At 45.8% G+C, this 15,869-nt stretch overlaps 1 protein-coding gene across 1 annotated transcript in view; it reads right to left on the bottom strand.

The window, feature by feature from the left end:
- Positions 1 to 2,635: 2,635 nt before the first annotated feature.
- Cnksr3 (CNKSR family member 3) overlaps positions 2,636 to 15,869 on the bottom strand; it is a 95,041-nt gene continuing 81,807 nt past the window's right edge. Inside the window, exons 10-13 of the mRNA XM_076926733.1 lie at positions 12,975 to 13,099; positions 10,609 to 10,817; positions 9,892 to 9,981; positions 2,636 to 4,150 (exon numbers count right to left, since the gene is read on the bottom strand). Coding sequence (XP_076782848.1) covers positions 3,855 to 4,150; positions 9,892 to 9,981; positions 10,609 to 10,817; positions 12,975 to 13,099 — 720 coding nt within the window. The 3' untranslated portion in view covers positions 2,636 to 3,854. The remainder of the gene's footprint in view (positions 4,151 to 9,891; positions 9,982 to 10,608; positions 10,818 to 12,974; positions 13,100 to 15,869) is intronic.

Below are 15,869 nucleotides of genomic sequence, written 5' to 3'. Positions count from 1 at the left end.
AGAGACTGAAGCAGCGATCCTCTGCAAGTCTATAACGACTTCCAGCTTACTGTTTTTATGGGATTCCTGAGTGAGAGTGGGTCTCAGATTCTTGTGCCTTCTCTTGGACTCTTTTCCTTGTTGGTTTGCATTGTCCAACTTTGATGCGATAGTTTTTAACTTTTATTATATTAAAATGAATGAATGAGTGAATGAGTGAATGAATGAATGGAATACCTAGCCATTGTCATTTTTACTTTTCTCCAACAGGGTGACATTAAGTATATCAACTACTCCAGGACAGGCATCATGTTCAGTGTTGGGGGCCAACTTTTAGCAGAAAGCGGCTATCAGCTCTGCAGCCATCTTGAGCCATATACCCTGACATGTGATTTGGATTACAATAGCCTACAACAGCTGAGCACACTCTGATAATCTTAGATTATTGGTTTAGATACCTTGAGATTAAAGGTGCATGAGATTAAAGGTGTGTGATTTAAGAGTATAATTTAGAGATAAGATTTAGAGACAAGACCTAAGGGCATGATTAAAGGTGTGACCAAAAGGCGTGGCTTAGAAGTGAGACATATAAAAGGCAGAGACAGACCAGAATCAGACAGAATCAGACATTAGGTAGAAGACATTTGGCTCTAGAGAGAATCAGACACAGCAGACATTAGGGAGACACAGCAGACAGAGGAGACACTTTTAGGAGACACTTAGAGGAAGAGAGACTGAAGAATAAACGGGATTGAAACACATTCTGTCTGGTCTCCATTCTTCAAGTCCGGCCTCACTCTCTCTCTCTTGCTGAACCCCGACCCGCGGACCTGAGCGGCAGCTTGGGCCGGGATACAGTGGCTGCCAAACTCAGGGCAGCCCGGGCCTCAACATTTTGCTTGGGGCCCCAACATTTTTGGCGCCCAAACAGGGACTAGTGTGGACCCCAACAGTTCAGTAGTTGGCAAACCTATTGGACTCTACCGGTTTATGTGTGTATGCGTGTGTGTGTGTGTGTGTGTGTGTGTGTACACTTTTACTTGACTACAGTGTGTTGAGTTAGGTTTGTTTGTTATATTGATTTTTTTGTTTTGTGACTGTTTTTGTTTTCTTAGTTTGGAGCTTTTTTGTATTGTTTTCTTGTCGTTTCTTGAGAAAGAACTTAAAAGTTGGGTAGAAGATCTAGGACTTGGAGGAGAACATGATCAAACATATAAATTTTTAAAATGTTTAAAGTAACAGAAAATAAAATATAATTTAAAATGAAAAACATTTCTTAAAAGGGGAGGGGGGCATGGTGTTGGGTCGGGTTTGACTAGAAAGTCACCAGGAAGCTGCTGTCATCCTTCCTCAGCTTTCTGTTAAACTGTTCCTGCCGTTGAAGGGAGGTAACTGTTGAGCCCAGGAGTTTCCATTCATTTTGAAGAAAGTCTTTATTGCATACATGCATGCTTTCCTGTGTGTGTACACAGACATGCATGTGTAGATCAGAGGCTGACACTGGGTTTCTTCCTTGGCTGGCCTTCCATCTTACATACTGAAAATTGATCTTCAACTGACCTAGAACTTGCAGACTCTAGCCAGCCAGCCTGCTCCTGGAATCCCTCATGCAGGAAGTACAGGCTGTCACCACACCTGCAGGGATCTGAGTTGGGACTGGGGATCCAAACTCTGGTGCTTTCCTTGTAGAGCAAGCTCTTTATCCACGAAGGCATCGCCCCAGTCCCATTTTGAGGAATTATTATTAGCTGTTGCTATATATTTCAAAAAGCAGAGGTCTACAAAAATACTTTAGCAGCAATAGAGTTTTCAAACATAATTCAGGTAGAAACCCCAGATGAGAATACAAAGAAAAGAGAAATTGTGGAGACTGCAGAGGAAGGCAGAACTTTCCCTGGACTTCCTCCAGAGCTTCCAGGAAGAGTGTGGGAGGCACCATCTGGTGTGATAATTTGAGTTGAGCGCGGCAGAGAAGAGTTAAGTCTGAGTTCTGAGAATCCATTCTTAGGATGCTCCTTCAATTTAGAAGAGACATGTTCTGCAGAGAAAAGTGGCCACACCACATTAACCATGCTGTCCGAAGCTCTGTACACCATTAATCAGCAGGACTGTAACTCCCCTCCAGACCAGAGAGTGAAAGCAAGCATGGTGTCTGGGCACAGAGCCCACTCAGACCAACAGGAAACTGGCAGGGGCCAACTCTCCTTGAGTGTAAGCGCCTTCTTTGCCTCCAATGGCCCTTTCCTTTACACTGCTCACAGGCTGCAGGTTATGTACCAGATCAATCACCACACAAGCCTCTTTGATCCCTCTTTGTGGTGTCATCTGGGATCTGCCCCCAGCCAACAGACTAGCTTCTCAAAGTGCCCCAGACACTGCTGGAAATATGTTGGTGTGGGTAAAAAACAATGTCACTAACAGAAGTGGCCACTGTGTCCCTTCACACACACCCAGAGGCATTTAACATGGGGTGGGGTAGCCTTACTAACTCCAGTGATCCCCTTGTCAACTGCACTTCAGGCAGATCAGTGGACAACCCCAGTGGTATGGATGAGTATGTGGATGCCAGGATACAGCTCTGCCTAAGAATACCTTGGAAAGTTCCATTTATGTTTGTTTCTTTAGCTCCTCTAACACAAATGCATAAAAATCCCAAAAGGCTTGGGAAGATTTATTTCGGTCTTTAATATGAGCGCCCACGCTACCAACGACCAGCGTGGATCACTTGTAAATCTGAAAACACGCTGAATGCTCTTTTTCCTTGGGTTTCACATATGACACAAAACACAAATGTTTCAATTACATGTGACTAAGAGTAAGAAAAATATACAACTCTATTTACAACACTTAAATTAACAAGATAGGGCTTTTCCATTCTAGCAAAATATTGTACATTTGGTATTAAACAAGAGTTAATATCCAGACACACATTTTCAAAACACCTGATCCTAGCTGAAAATCAGTGACCGTGAGGCTTTCCAAGAGATTTCTAATTAGTAAAAAATGTGTATAACTGGGAAGGACTGTAGGCTTTTTTTCCTAGAACAGACATCAAACAGGCCAATACTGCGAACTGACCAATGCCCCATACCTCTAAATCCAGTTGCTTCAGCTTTCTGAACCATACACTTTGGCTGTCAGCAAATCCTATAGCTTCTTTCCCTCACTGACCAATACACATAACAGCAACACCTCTCACAAAAGGCACACACTTCTTTGTATATGCCAAGTTCCATCAAAGCCTGCCAGTGAGTTTTTGTACTGTCTCACCTACACGGAGGCTGTTACTGAGGAGGGAGGGGGGCTGAACACATGTAACAGCTGATCTGCAGGTAAATCCCTGCTCCAAAGAGCCTCACACAACTTACCGTGTCATTCTGCAGTGGACGTTGCCACACTTATAAATATGGTCTATAGCTTTAAAAATCAAACCAGAAGTTTTTCCCCTTCGGCTTTTTCAGATACAGAAGTTGGACCACAAACCAACATCTATGTGACAAAACCCATCAATTTTAGTCCCCGCTGACCCAAGAAAACAAAAGTGAACAATTCTGCCCAATTCCTGACATTAAGTTGTCTGGCCAACACCAAACTTGAAAGGGTATGTCTCCATGTTCCCACAGTGGGAAGGCAAAACTAAGCAGGCTGTGCCATGTCCGTCTTTCCTTCTGCCTCGACAAACAACACCAAATTTGACGCCCTCTGGTGACTTCAAAACGCCAGGAACGGCCGTATACAACCTTTAAAAAAAAAAAAAAGATGGAATGAAGTAATGTCGCCATGGAGCACTGTGGGTGTAGTCTGAAGAAGCTGTCCACTGAGGAAGAAGGCACTTGCTAGCAGGAGACAGGCAGGAAGCTGGCAGAGCAGCAACCTCAGTGAGTCAACAGCTTGAGGCGAGTCAGCCAGCTGACCAACAGCGACGGCTCCCCAGAAGATGCCTTGGCTGAGGAGGATGACTTCTTCTTGGAACCTTCCTCCTGGAAGGGAATTGTGGCGCTGCTGTGTAGATCAGAGTTGATATAGCATCTGCTCCCTCGGATGTAGTCCGCCCCTCGCACCAGGTGCCGCTCAGTTAGGGGTCTAGAGAACCGGTACACGGGGGAGGCACTTTCTTCAATGATGGGTGTAATCCGCTCATTGCTGAAGTACCGGCAGAGGGCATCTTCCCCTGTTTTCAAACAAAGACAAACTCTCAGAACAAGAACCCCCAGATCTAACACCACACTGCAAGTAAACACATAGCCAGCTCTCTGCCCTGCAAAAAAAAGCTCTCTGCCCTCCAAAGAGAACCACGGGGGTTTGTCATCAGCATTATGGTTCAATGAGAAATGCCAACTCATGGACTATGTATCCTCAATGGCTGCCCTGTGCTGAGAGGCTGTGAAGCCTTGGGGAGGTGGGGCCTGGCTGGAAGACAGATCTCACAAGGGGCGGTCCTCTGGAGGCCACACCTACTCTTGGTTCCTGCAGCTACTGACTTGCTGACCCAAGCCTACCACCTCACACACCCCCTGCCACACACAGAATTTCTCTACCAGGTCTTCCCAGCTTTGAAGGGCTAAAATCCTGAAACCGTGAAACAAAGCAAATCCTGTCTCCCTTAAGTTGCTTCAGTCAAGCATTTTGGTTTCAGCAACGAAAATAATAACGAATACGGAAAATTGGGAATACAGAGAAGCGATGTCATTGCTGACTGAAACTTGGCCGTGTGTTTCTTAGGTGTTTGGAACTTGTTCACAAGAAGAATGTGGAAAAGTCTGGAAATGTGAGCCAGTGACAACCCTTGATAGGTCATTTGGGTGGGAGAGGTCAAAGGTCATAATGTTGACAGCATTCAAACTCTTGAGGTTTAAGATGAGAACAAAGGGTGTACAGACTTAGACTATGGGCCACTTAGGTTACAATTTGGTGCAGAATTTGTCTATGCTCTACCTATGTCCTGAGGTTTAACTCAAAAGGGAGAGAGTAACTAACCTGGAAGAGAAGAGTTAAACACAGTACAGCACTCAGGCTGTGGGGCGGCTTCCACTTGCTGCTTTGAGCCACGTTTACAGTGAGAGCAAGAGCTACAGCAGAACAGAGACTTGAAAAAGATGAGCACTTGTCAGCCAAGGAACATTTGAAGCTGCAGACAGAGCCTCCTTGGTTGTTAGACAGTCCACAAAAAGAAGCCATGCACTGTGCGCTGGGGTGATGAGTTGCCTTGAGAACATTTCAAGGTACACTGACCGCCCCATCAAAGGCTTTGGGATGTCAAGCTTGTAAAATGGCTCAGGGCGTGAGGATGCTTGCCACCAAGTTTAATTCCTGAAACCCACATGATGGAAGGAAAAAAACAACTCCTGAAAGGTGTCCTCTAGTCTCAACATCCATTCTGGCACTTAAGTACTGACACACGCACACACCCTCACATACCACACACAAGCATGTAAGCACTCACACATATACACAGATGCATGCATACACATGCAGGCATATAGCACACACACTCTCACACACAGGCACCACACACACATAAGTATGCACACACACAAGCATGCACACATACACACACAAATACACCTCACACATGCACACAACAGACACTTGCATACATACATACACACACACACACACACTCATGCACACCACATACAGATACCACACAGACACCATACATACACTACACACCACAGTTAACACACACACACACACACACACACATGCACCCCCACAGACACAGATAAACACATATCTGTACATGCATGCATACACATACAATTTTAAGTTAGCTTGCTTCCAAGGCACCATGCAGTAAAAGCCTAGGATAATGTTCCCCTAGTACTTAGAGGTGGCTGCAACTGGGGTCAAAGCAGGGCAAGATACTTCTCCAGCTGCAGGAACACTCAGTGTTATCCATATGGCACACAGCACATATGAATTAAGGGGTCATGAAGATTTTTTTTTTTTTTAAGCAAAGGTCATGAGGCTAGCCAGTGTATAATATAATAGAATTCCCTTCAGGGAGCCCCCAAGATGTCAGTAAGTGGAGCCATGAATGTGGAGCCTAAGTTGTCGTAGAGATCCCAGGACGCTGAAGAGCATCTGCAGATGCCAAGGAAGGCTGCAGGTACAAAACAGCCACTCTAAGAGATGCCACACACCTGCAATCAGGTGTCCAAGCCCCTTGAAGCACATATCTTGTTATTATGCTTTTGAGGTGTTATACGTGGAGTTAGACTCATTTGCCTGGCTAGCTTTTAGTCTTGTGAGGCCCTGGAATATTTACTCTGCAATTGAATACTAAAAGTACATAACTTCCTTTCTGATTTCAACAGAGGCTCACAGAGTTGTCTTTGAGTCTCAGAATACTTTGAACTTCCAAACAGTATTGGAACTACTAAGATGATGGGCTGGCACGGACGCCTGTGTATCGCAAGGTGGAAGCAAGCCCTAGGAAAACAAGGGTGGAATGTTGTGGTAAGACTGTGCAATGTTCCCCAGGGGTTTATGTTCTTAGTACTAGTTCTGCTGCTTTGAGGAACTGTGGGAGCTTTAGGAGGCAGGACCTGGCTGGCATGCAGTCATTAGGGGTAAGCTTTTGAAGGGTACAGTCTAGCTCCTGGTTCTAGCTGCTTTCTGCTTCCTGGTCTATCACCAGGGAAACAGCTCCCACCTCAGCCTCCTCCTGCCAAGGTCAGAGCCTCCCTGCCACGCCTTCCCCACATGACGAACTGACACTGTGACCCAAATGAACATTTCTCCTTAAAGTTGTTTCTGTCAGGGTTTTCAGTCATATGACATGAAGTGGCTAATATACTCAGGCTCCGTTAGTGACCAAAAGCTAACACAGTGGCCCAGCAGAACCGGAGAGCCAGACCTTTTTACCTTTATATCTCCATAACACCATTTAAAATAATAAACCAAAGATGGAAAAAATGTGTTTCTATCCCTGCTTTCCCAGATACCAATAAGATGGCTCCTAGTGATATTCTGTTCAGTGCCCTGTTCAATCGTTCTCAGGAAGGCTTCCTCCTGCAATAGCTGGGGACAAGTATAGAGACAACCAGACATTGACTACATAGAGAGTGAGGGGCCCTGGAACACTTAGCACCAAATGGGATGTCTCCATAAAAATTCCTCCCTTCAGAGATCAGGGAACGCTACAGAAGAGGAGGCAAAAAGAGGGTAAGAGCCAGTGGGATGGAAGACACCAAGAAAGCAAGGCCCTCGAAACCAACACAACACGATGACACAGAGGCTGAGGCAGTGAGCACAGGGCCTGTGCAGATCTGCACCAGGTCCTCTGTGGATACACTATGGCTTCTGCTTTAGCGTTTTTATGGGATTCCTGGGTGTGCAAATGAGTGAGTCTCTGATCCTTGTGACTTTTCTTGGGCTCTCTTCCTTCTATTGGTTTGTCTTGCCCAACTTCAATGTGATATTTCTTTTAATCTTACATTTTAATTTTTTTAAATGGAAGGAAAGAAGGAAGGAAGGGAGGGAGGGAGGGAGGGAGGGAGGGAGGGAGGGAGGGAGGGAGGGAAGGAAGGGGGGTTGGCGAGATGGTACAGTACTTAAGAGTGGTCTGCTCTTCTAGAGGTCCTGAGTTCACTAACCAGTAACCACAAGGTGGCTCACAACCACCTATTCTGGGATCTGACGTCCTCTTCTGGCAGTCACATGTACATACAGATAGAACACTCATACATAAAGTAAATAATGAAATCATGAATGAAAGAAAGAATGAAAGGAAGGAAGAAAAGAAAAAGAAAGAAAGAGACAAAGAAAGAAAGACAAAAAGGAAAGAAAAGAAGGAACGAACTCAGCTACTCGAGTAAGAGTCAACACACAAACTGTCACTTCTACCTGCTGAGAAATGGAAAATCAGTATTCCTCAGCTGGACGATGCTGGATATATCAACCACTGCAGAACAGGCCTAAGGTTCAGAACAGTCGACTAACAAATAACGAACACCACAGTTTTTCTACCTGTGCTTTTAATTTGATTACAGTCTGGTGCTGATTTGCTCTTCCTTTTTGAGTATGGTTTTATTTGTTTTCTTGGTTGGTGGTGGGGGGGGGGGAGGGTTGTTCTTATAATAGGTTTTGTTTTATGAGAAAGAATTTAAACCTGGGTGGGTGGGAAGTAGGGGAGGATATGGAAGGGCATAAGGGAGGGATGGGTATGGTCAAAATATATTTAAATTTAAAAATTGTTTAAAACAATAAAAGATATATATAATTAAAAAAACCCATTTAAAGGGAAAAAACAATATGTAATGGTTCTAACTATTGGAGTTTCTGTTCTAGAAGATGACATAAAGTCACGAGGGCTCAGATGTGTCCCTGAATCAGCAAACATTGTCATTAAAATCGTGGGGAGTTCTTAATGAAAGCCTCCTGTCTCCCAGGATTTCTTTTCCTTTCCTTCTTTTGGTCCGAGACAGGGTTTCTCTGTGTAGTCCTGGCTGTCCTGGAACTCACTCTGTAGACCAGGCTGGCCTCGAACTCAGAAATCCGCCTGCCTCTGCCTCCCAAGTGCTGGGATTAAAGGTGTGTGCCACCACTGTCCAGCCTCCCAGGATTTCTAACCAAAATCCTTTCACCTTGATGCATTTCCCTGCCTGCGTGTGTTCCTTCTTTAAGTCTGAGAAATCTCGTTATACTGTCAAAAAAAAAAAAAAAAAAAGTCATATACTGTATACATCTACTTACAAAACTGGCAAATTCATGGACAAGGGACTTTCAGGGACTGGGAAAGGCAGAATTAGGCATGAGGACCGCCAGGCACAGAATGCTTTTATAGGGTATGGAAATGTGCCGTGATCAGACTGTGGTGACTAATGTACAATTCTGAATAGGTTAAAGCCACCGAGTTGTATATATCCAGAGGGCAAGGGCTCCATCCCAGTAGCCGTTTGCAGAGAGACATCTTGGTTTCTAAAGCCGTCAGTGAGTTCTTGTAAACTCCAATCCCTGCACTCCAGCGCTCATATAGGAAAGAGAATGGTCTAGAGCCACACGCAGGGAATGGCAAGGAATAGTGTGCAGCTTAAATCTTAACAAGGCCAGCCCTGCCACCTGCTGACTACTGCGCAGACTTTCCTCTGTGCACTGAGAGTTTCAGAAACCAGAAGCTGGCGTCTTGTCCCTTTGTCGTGTTGGTAAAATCCAGATGATCTAAGTACACAGCTGACAGAGCTACCCAGGGGATGCTGGGAGTTGCTCACTCGGAAGGTCAGGCCTCTGCAGTTGACTCTGCTCTTTCCCTCACAGCCTGAAGCCCATTTTCCTCTGCCCCGACCTGTTCTGATTTAACACTACAAAAGCAATGTGGTCACTTCCACCCAGAGCTGGGGATCAGAGCCTGTCTGACAAAGTGGGTACAAGTTTTTGTTTTCACTTTTGAGACAGGGTCTTGCTATGTAAACCTCGCTAGCCTAGAACTCACTGTTTAAGCCAGGCTGGCCTCAAACTCAAGAGATTAAAGGCACACACAACTGTGCCCAGCAGACAAAGATATTTTTAAATATTTCCTTCAAGACTGGTGTAATAACAAGTAGCTGATTTGAATTAAAAACAATTTTCAGACATTATGCCTTAATAATTTAAGGAGGATTTGTTCATTAAATATTCAGTTTTAAAAAGGGCATGTAATTAAGGATGTTTAATAAATGTTTTGTGTAAAAAGTGGATCCTTTGTGTCCAGAGCCTTTTAAAAAAGCCAGGATGCTGACTCAATTCACAACTGCTAAAAAGGAAGGTACTTTTCCATTCTAGAAACAAGCAGTATTACAAGACCCTTCAGCAGGCTGAAGGGCTAAGTGGGGTCGCCAGTCAGGAATATTACCTCTGGGAATAAAGCACAGGGTGGCCTGGGTCTACAAGCACCATTCACCACTTTTGGTTTGCTCAGATGAGACATACCTTTCCTCCCGTGACCTCGAGGTTTAGCAAAAGGGTCCACGATCCCCATCCAGTTCCCATCTGCAGGCATGGACAGAGGCCGGGGTTTGCCTTTAGAAACCAGACAGTGAAGCAAGATGAGTGACATTATCAACTTTAGACAGTCCCTCCCTTCACTTATAGACTAGCTCTAAACTGTGTGTGTGTGTGTATATATATACACACACACATATACATATATATACACATATATGTGTATATATATATATACACACACACATATATATGTATATGTATATGTATATACACACATATATGTATATATATCACACATATATGTTATATATATATATATCACATCGCATACATACATATACATAGCCATGTGCCCACTTAAATAGAAGTGACAAGCAGTGACAAATTTTAAAGTTCCACATTGACACTGGAAGCAATCAGGATAGAGGCATGCTGCAGCTGAATCTCTGAGTCTTCAATGCCAAAGTTAAAACTATAACGTGAGCTCACCCAGCTGGGCTCTGCTGCTGGGCAGAGCAACGGCTCAACAAGGCTTAGCTTTAGCCAGATGAATAAGGGGCTCATACTTGGAATTTCTTTGAGGCTTATGCTTCCCTCAGATCACCTTCAGAGACTGCCAAGTTCATGCCAGAGCCCCAGAGATAAAGAAGGGGCAGGGAAGAAGAAGAGCCAGCAGGGCATGACGCGTGCTGGAGAACTTGCCATAGGACGGTGTCTTCCCTCTCATCTTTGCAGGCAGAATATTGGTTCCCAAAGAATACCCGGGCAGCTGATCGGAATCTGCAATGGTGAATCTGCGTCTTTGGCTCTCCTGGTCCAGGAAGGAGTTCGGGGACTCAGAACCCTTGCGCCCAGGCAATGACTGTTTACTCTTACTGTGTCCCCCGTAGCCGAAACTCATGTTCTCATCCCTGGAAGACAGTGTGTGGTGATCAGGGGGTTCACAGAGCAGCCCAGCTACCGTGGGCACATGTCTCCTTCCCACTTGAAGAAGCATTACTTTATAAGTCACCCCTTCAAGTACGTGCAGATGCCCCTGCTGAAGAACAAATGCCATGAACCTGTTAAGTCCAAGCAAACACGACTTTCTTGTCATTGTCATGTATGTCTACAAAGAACAAACACACCCTGAAAACACAGCTCTCGTTTTCTCCACATTCTGCACTCCAGGTCAATTTCCCATCACAACAAGAGTCTGCAGCTGAGGTGGGGGCTTCAGCACTGTTTTCTCACTGAGTAGGATCACTGAATCCAGCAAGGAGACTCCTGACGTGTATGGAAGTCGTTAGTTTTGAAGATTCTTTCAACACTATAAAGGGTGCGTCCCGGAAACCAGAGGAGAAGGATTACTTTTGAACCTCAGTAAAAAGCTAAGTCAGATCAGCAACGCCATCCTAATCCTACTTAAATTTCAATATACAGTGGAACTCGGTTTTTACTGAGCCCAAGTTTACCAGGTGAACAATTATTGTGAGGTAATCAGTGGAAGCCAATGGAGCAGACTACAGACCAAGGCAGGCAGTGAAGCCTGCGAGAGGCATCCCCAGGAGGGCCTGCTATCCACATACCCTCAGCTTCTCAGAATCTGCCTTCTACAGTTCAACTCACCCTATAACCTTCTCAGCTCACAAGCTTCCGTGACTTCTGACTTGTTTATCTAATCCCTCAGAGAAGGTGTTCATTTGTGGCCTATGTGATAAACATACAACCACATGTCTCCCCCAGAGGGACTTTAAAGTCCCAGCTCCCTTCCTTCCTATGGACCTAACACCTTTCTTTTCAGTACACACTCAATGACACTCTCATTGAAACCCAGAGAACGCTAGGGGTTGGAGGCTCCAGCCCTACAGATCCTGACACAATGACCCACACCTTGGCCTGTAAGGTTCTAGGGTCCCCACATAAAGTGACCACATCCCCTACAGCTTTAACCCCCTCTGAATCTGTGCCTTAGGACCCTTGTGAATCAGGGATGAGGCCCACTTGTTACCAGATGCCTCTGATGGCTACACAAGAGGTACATCTCTCCATGCTGTCATGCGCTCTGGGTAAGCTGAGGGAAACCACGGGGCAGCTTCTCTATCCCCAGGCAAGAAACATTAGCAAAGCCTCTGATTGGCACAGACAAATGAGCAAGGCACATTCACTCCAACTGCTGCTCCAACTCTGCCCTGTGACATACAAGGCGCTCTTCTTGGTTGTGTCTGACCAGCTGAGTGAGACTCTGGCGGTACCGGAGGCAAGACCAAGTCTATTTTTGCCAAGGGGTAACCTGGTCCCTTGCTCAAGTATATTCTGAATAGAAGCAACATCTAGTGAACCAGCATATGTCCGTATGTGAACCCTTATTAGCTAGCCTGGAGCACATGCCTCAATCACTACTGTCCTCCCTGTGACCACTCTGTTACATCACATCCCAGGTAAGACACAAACCAGGAATTGATAACACAAGCACACACGTGCCTTGCTCACATTTCAATTCATAACACCTCACAATTTTTCAGCCATGGTGTGTATCTGTGTATATATATATATGTATGTGTGTGTGTTTGTGTCTGAGTTTGTTTGTATATATAAGTATATACGTTTGTGCGCGTGTATTTTGTGTCTGTATGCGTATGTGTGGATGTATGTATGTGTGTCTCTGTGTATGTGTATATGATGTGTCTGTGCATCTATATATGTGTGTATACATATATATGCGTGAATGTGTTTTTACGTCTATAGATAACATGTTGTGTTTGTAATGTGCACATATGTTAATCTTTCTTGGGAAAATCGGGATACAATTTTAATGTCTCTCACGCAAATACTTTTAGTGTCTTCTCTACGTATGAACTTATCATGTAGCTGAGAAAACTTAAACCACAGGGATCCCCAGGCAGCCCCATCCAAGGCCCCAAAGCATAGGCTTCTGTGACCTTTTCACAAGTGAGCTACGTTGGCGTTCTTTTCTTAAAGGGCACCTCACCACCAAATGTATAAGTTTCAAGTCCCACTCAGTCCTGGTCCAACATCTACCCGTGCAGTGGCTAGCAGTCCACTCCATGAAATGGCGGCTAACATACCGGGGAGAGTAGGGAACAGCAGGAGGGGGAGGAATATATAGGTCCAGGATGGCTGGCTTCTCCTTCTTCAGGGAGGCATCCATGGTGCTCTCTGGGGACTGGGTTGTGGTGGGCGGGGGTGAGGTCTGCAATGAGAAAGCCACACACAGAGTGAAAAAGCAGAGGTCAACATGGAGATAATTCTTGATGTACTTTTCTCCCCACTCCACACAGAGCAAGGCCTGAGTGCAAGCAGACGCCTAGCTCACCCACACACTCACGAGCACTAACAGCGCTCAGTGTCTGTGTTTCCACTAACCAGTCAGCTCACAGAGGACTTAGAAGCCACAAGGTTTTAACTCTAGCTTTAGGAAAACCACCTAAAAACCCGTGGCTCAGTTTCCTCCTCTGTAAAACTGACATTCTACAGGCTTAGAAAAGTATGCACCATTGTCCCCACTGATTCGGAGTGTGGCCCTGGGGCTGTGGTGCGATCCTTCCTGGCTAGCCTTCGGATTAGCTGCATGTTGCTGAGACAGCTCGCTCAAATTCTGTGCCTTATCTATAGAATGAAAATCTATGGGAACAAGATCGTCACCCAGCTGGGCAGCCGTGGTAACCGAGATAACACATAGGAAGGGCATGTGACATGCTTGCCCCACAGTAAATATGCAACTCGGTTGAATTTAGCAATGGGTGCCCACAGTACAAGCACTTGTGTATAAATTAACTTTTAACAGTTAAGTCCTTACTTTAATTACGTTACTGACCTCAAGGGACTTACATTTTTATTAAATATTTAATATTCATACGTGACCGTGTTTGGATCCATTCCACGCCCAATCCCCCTCTTTTCCTCTCAAATTGCTTGTTCTCTCATTCCCTCTCCCTCCCCATCAGCAGGCCTCTGACTTTATGGCCACCGAGTACTGGCTGAATGTGAATGGGTGCAGGGCCATCTGCTGCAGCATGGCTAGCCTGTCAGGGCCCACATCCATGAAGAAAAATGACTCCCCACTCCCAGCAGCCATCAACTGCCAGCGGCTCCTCAGAGTGGTAAGACTTCATGGTGACCCATGCTGGGATTTTGGCACATGCAGAAAGGACTTACACTCTAAAATCCCCTATGGGACCTTCTACCTTGTTTCCTCTACAATTAACCATGACACTGACCAACCAGCTCCAGCTAACGGCCCAGCCGGGTCCCCACAGTTTGTATGGGAACCACTGAGGAAGGTAATAGACTCTGTGAGGGAAGGAAGTGCTTCCTTTTGACCTCAGGCTTCGATGGATGCAAGGGAAGTTAAAGAAAGAGAGAGAGTCAAAGTGACAGCTCCACTCAGAAGGGATACAAAGGCACAGAGGCATGGGCCCTGTCTATCTTCTAGGATGATCTCCCAACCTGAGCCCTTAGCTCAGTTCAATATGGAATTCATCGATATCCAATAAATCAGTATGTGAAAACACAGGGCCAAAATCCAGATCCTCCAGCACGCTCCTGTAAAACATCCCCAGCTCCCCCAAGTTCCAACATCAAGGATGACTTTTGTTTAGGAAAACCCTCATCTGTCAGGATGCAGCCTTAAAAAACGGAATGGTGGCCATCTCTCATGGGAAAGAACACACTAAAGGTATTGAGAAGGAGGAGATGACACCCCCCCCCCCATCCCTGAAGTGTTGAGCGGCCAGGCATAATCAATACTGAAGACTGAAGCGGGAAATGCCCAGGATCAGGCTGAGTGAGCCTACGTTCCCGTCTGCCCGTGTTTAGGTTCTGAAAACCGCCTGGCACACAGCAAGAGCACTTGGTGGCTGAAGCCAACGGTGGCTTTCTACATCTTCCCTGGGTAGGACACAAAATTAAGTGTGCTTCCATGTCTCCCCAGGCACAAAGAGAGAAAAAAAAATGGATGTGTACACCTTCCAAAGTTTATTTCCAAAAGTCAAAGGATGAGTGGGCTGGAGAGATGGCTCAGCAGTTAAGAAGACTGACTGCTTTTCCAGAGGTCCTGTGTTCAATTCCCAGCAACCACATGGTGGCTCACAACCATCTGTGAGGAATCTGATGCCTTCTGGTGTGTCTGAAGAGGGCAACAGTGTACTCACAGACATTAGGATGCACTCAATCCAATGTCCACTGAGGGAGGACCATGGGAAGACAAATAGAGAAAAGGTGGCTATTTCCAAGCCAGAGAGTCAGGCGTCAGCAGGGCCCAACCCTGTAGATACCCTGACCTTGAACCCCAACCACTCCACCGATAGATCTTTGTTATGGCAACCATAGCAACATAACACAGATAAGAATATAAAACTAGGTGTTAACCTGCCACCTGAGGGTGAAGTCCACGCCCTCTAGCCTGGTACCCTATCTCTGCTGTTACACTAGCTCAACTTTACCTACCATCTTCCGCTCCGGAGAGTTTGAGGTGACTGTGAAGGCAAATTGGGGGGCCCCATACTGAGAGCTCAATCTTCAGAGCCAAAAGTCCAGAGCCATCCGTTCTGTAGAGAATGGCTCTCAGCAGACAAGGCTACGTCTCCTAAGAGGGGCCAGCCAGCCTGCAGCCACCCAATTCCACAGGACCCTCTGTTCTGTACAGCAACCACAGATGGACCTGTGCTTTCTTCATGTGCCTTCCCCCTTCCCTTGGAACATCTACCTTTAAAGCTCACAGGGTAGAAATCACAATTCTGCTTCTGAGAACTGATCTAAGACAACTTCCACCTGCAGGCCATGCACCCATGCTGGGGGGTGGGGGGTGGGTTTAAAGAGTGAGACCCATCCTCATCTGCCCGTATAAATGCCACCTATGTCCCAGCTGAAGGCGCCAGACCCCATCAGCAAGAGGGACTTCACCCATGCAGTCCCTACCACATTCTTTCTCATGGCTCTCTAGTGTCTGGCTTCAGGATGAT

The sequence above is a fragment of the Arvicanthis niloticus genome, chromosome 28, assembly GCF_011762505.2.
Source record: "Arvicanthis niloticus isolate mArvNil1 chromosome 28, mArvNil1.pat.X, whole genome shotgun sequence".
In the NCBI taxonomy this organism is placed as follows: Eukaryota; Metazoa; Chordata; class Mammalia; order Rodentia; family Muridae; genus Arvicanthis; species Arvicanthis niloticus.
This window is presented reverse-complemented; position numbering and strand designations above follow the sequence as displayed.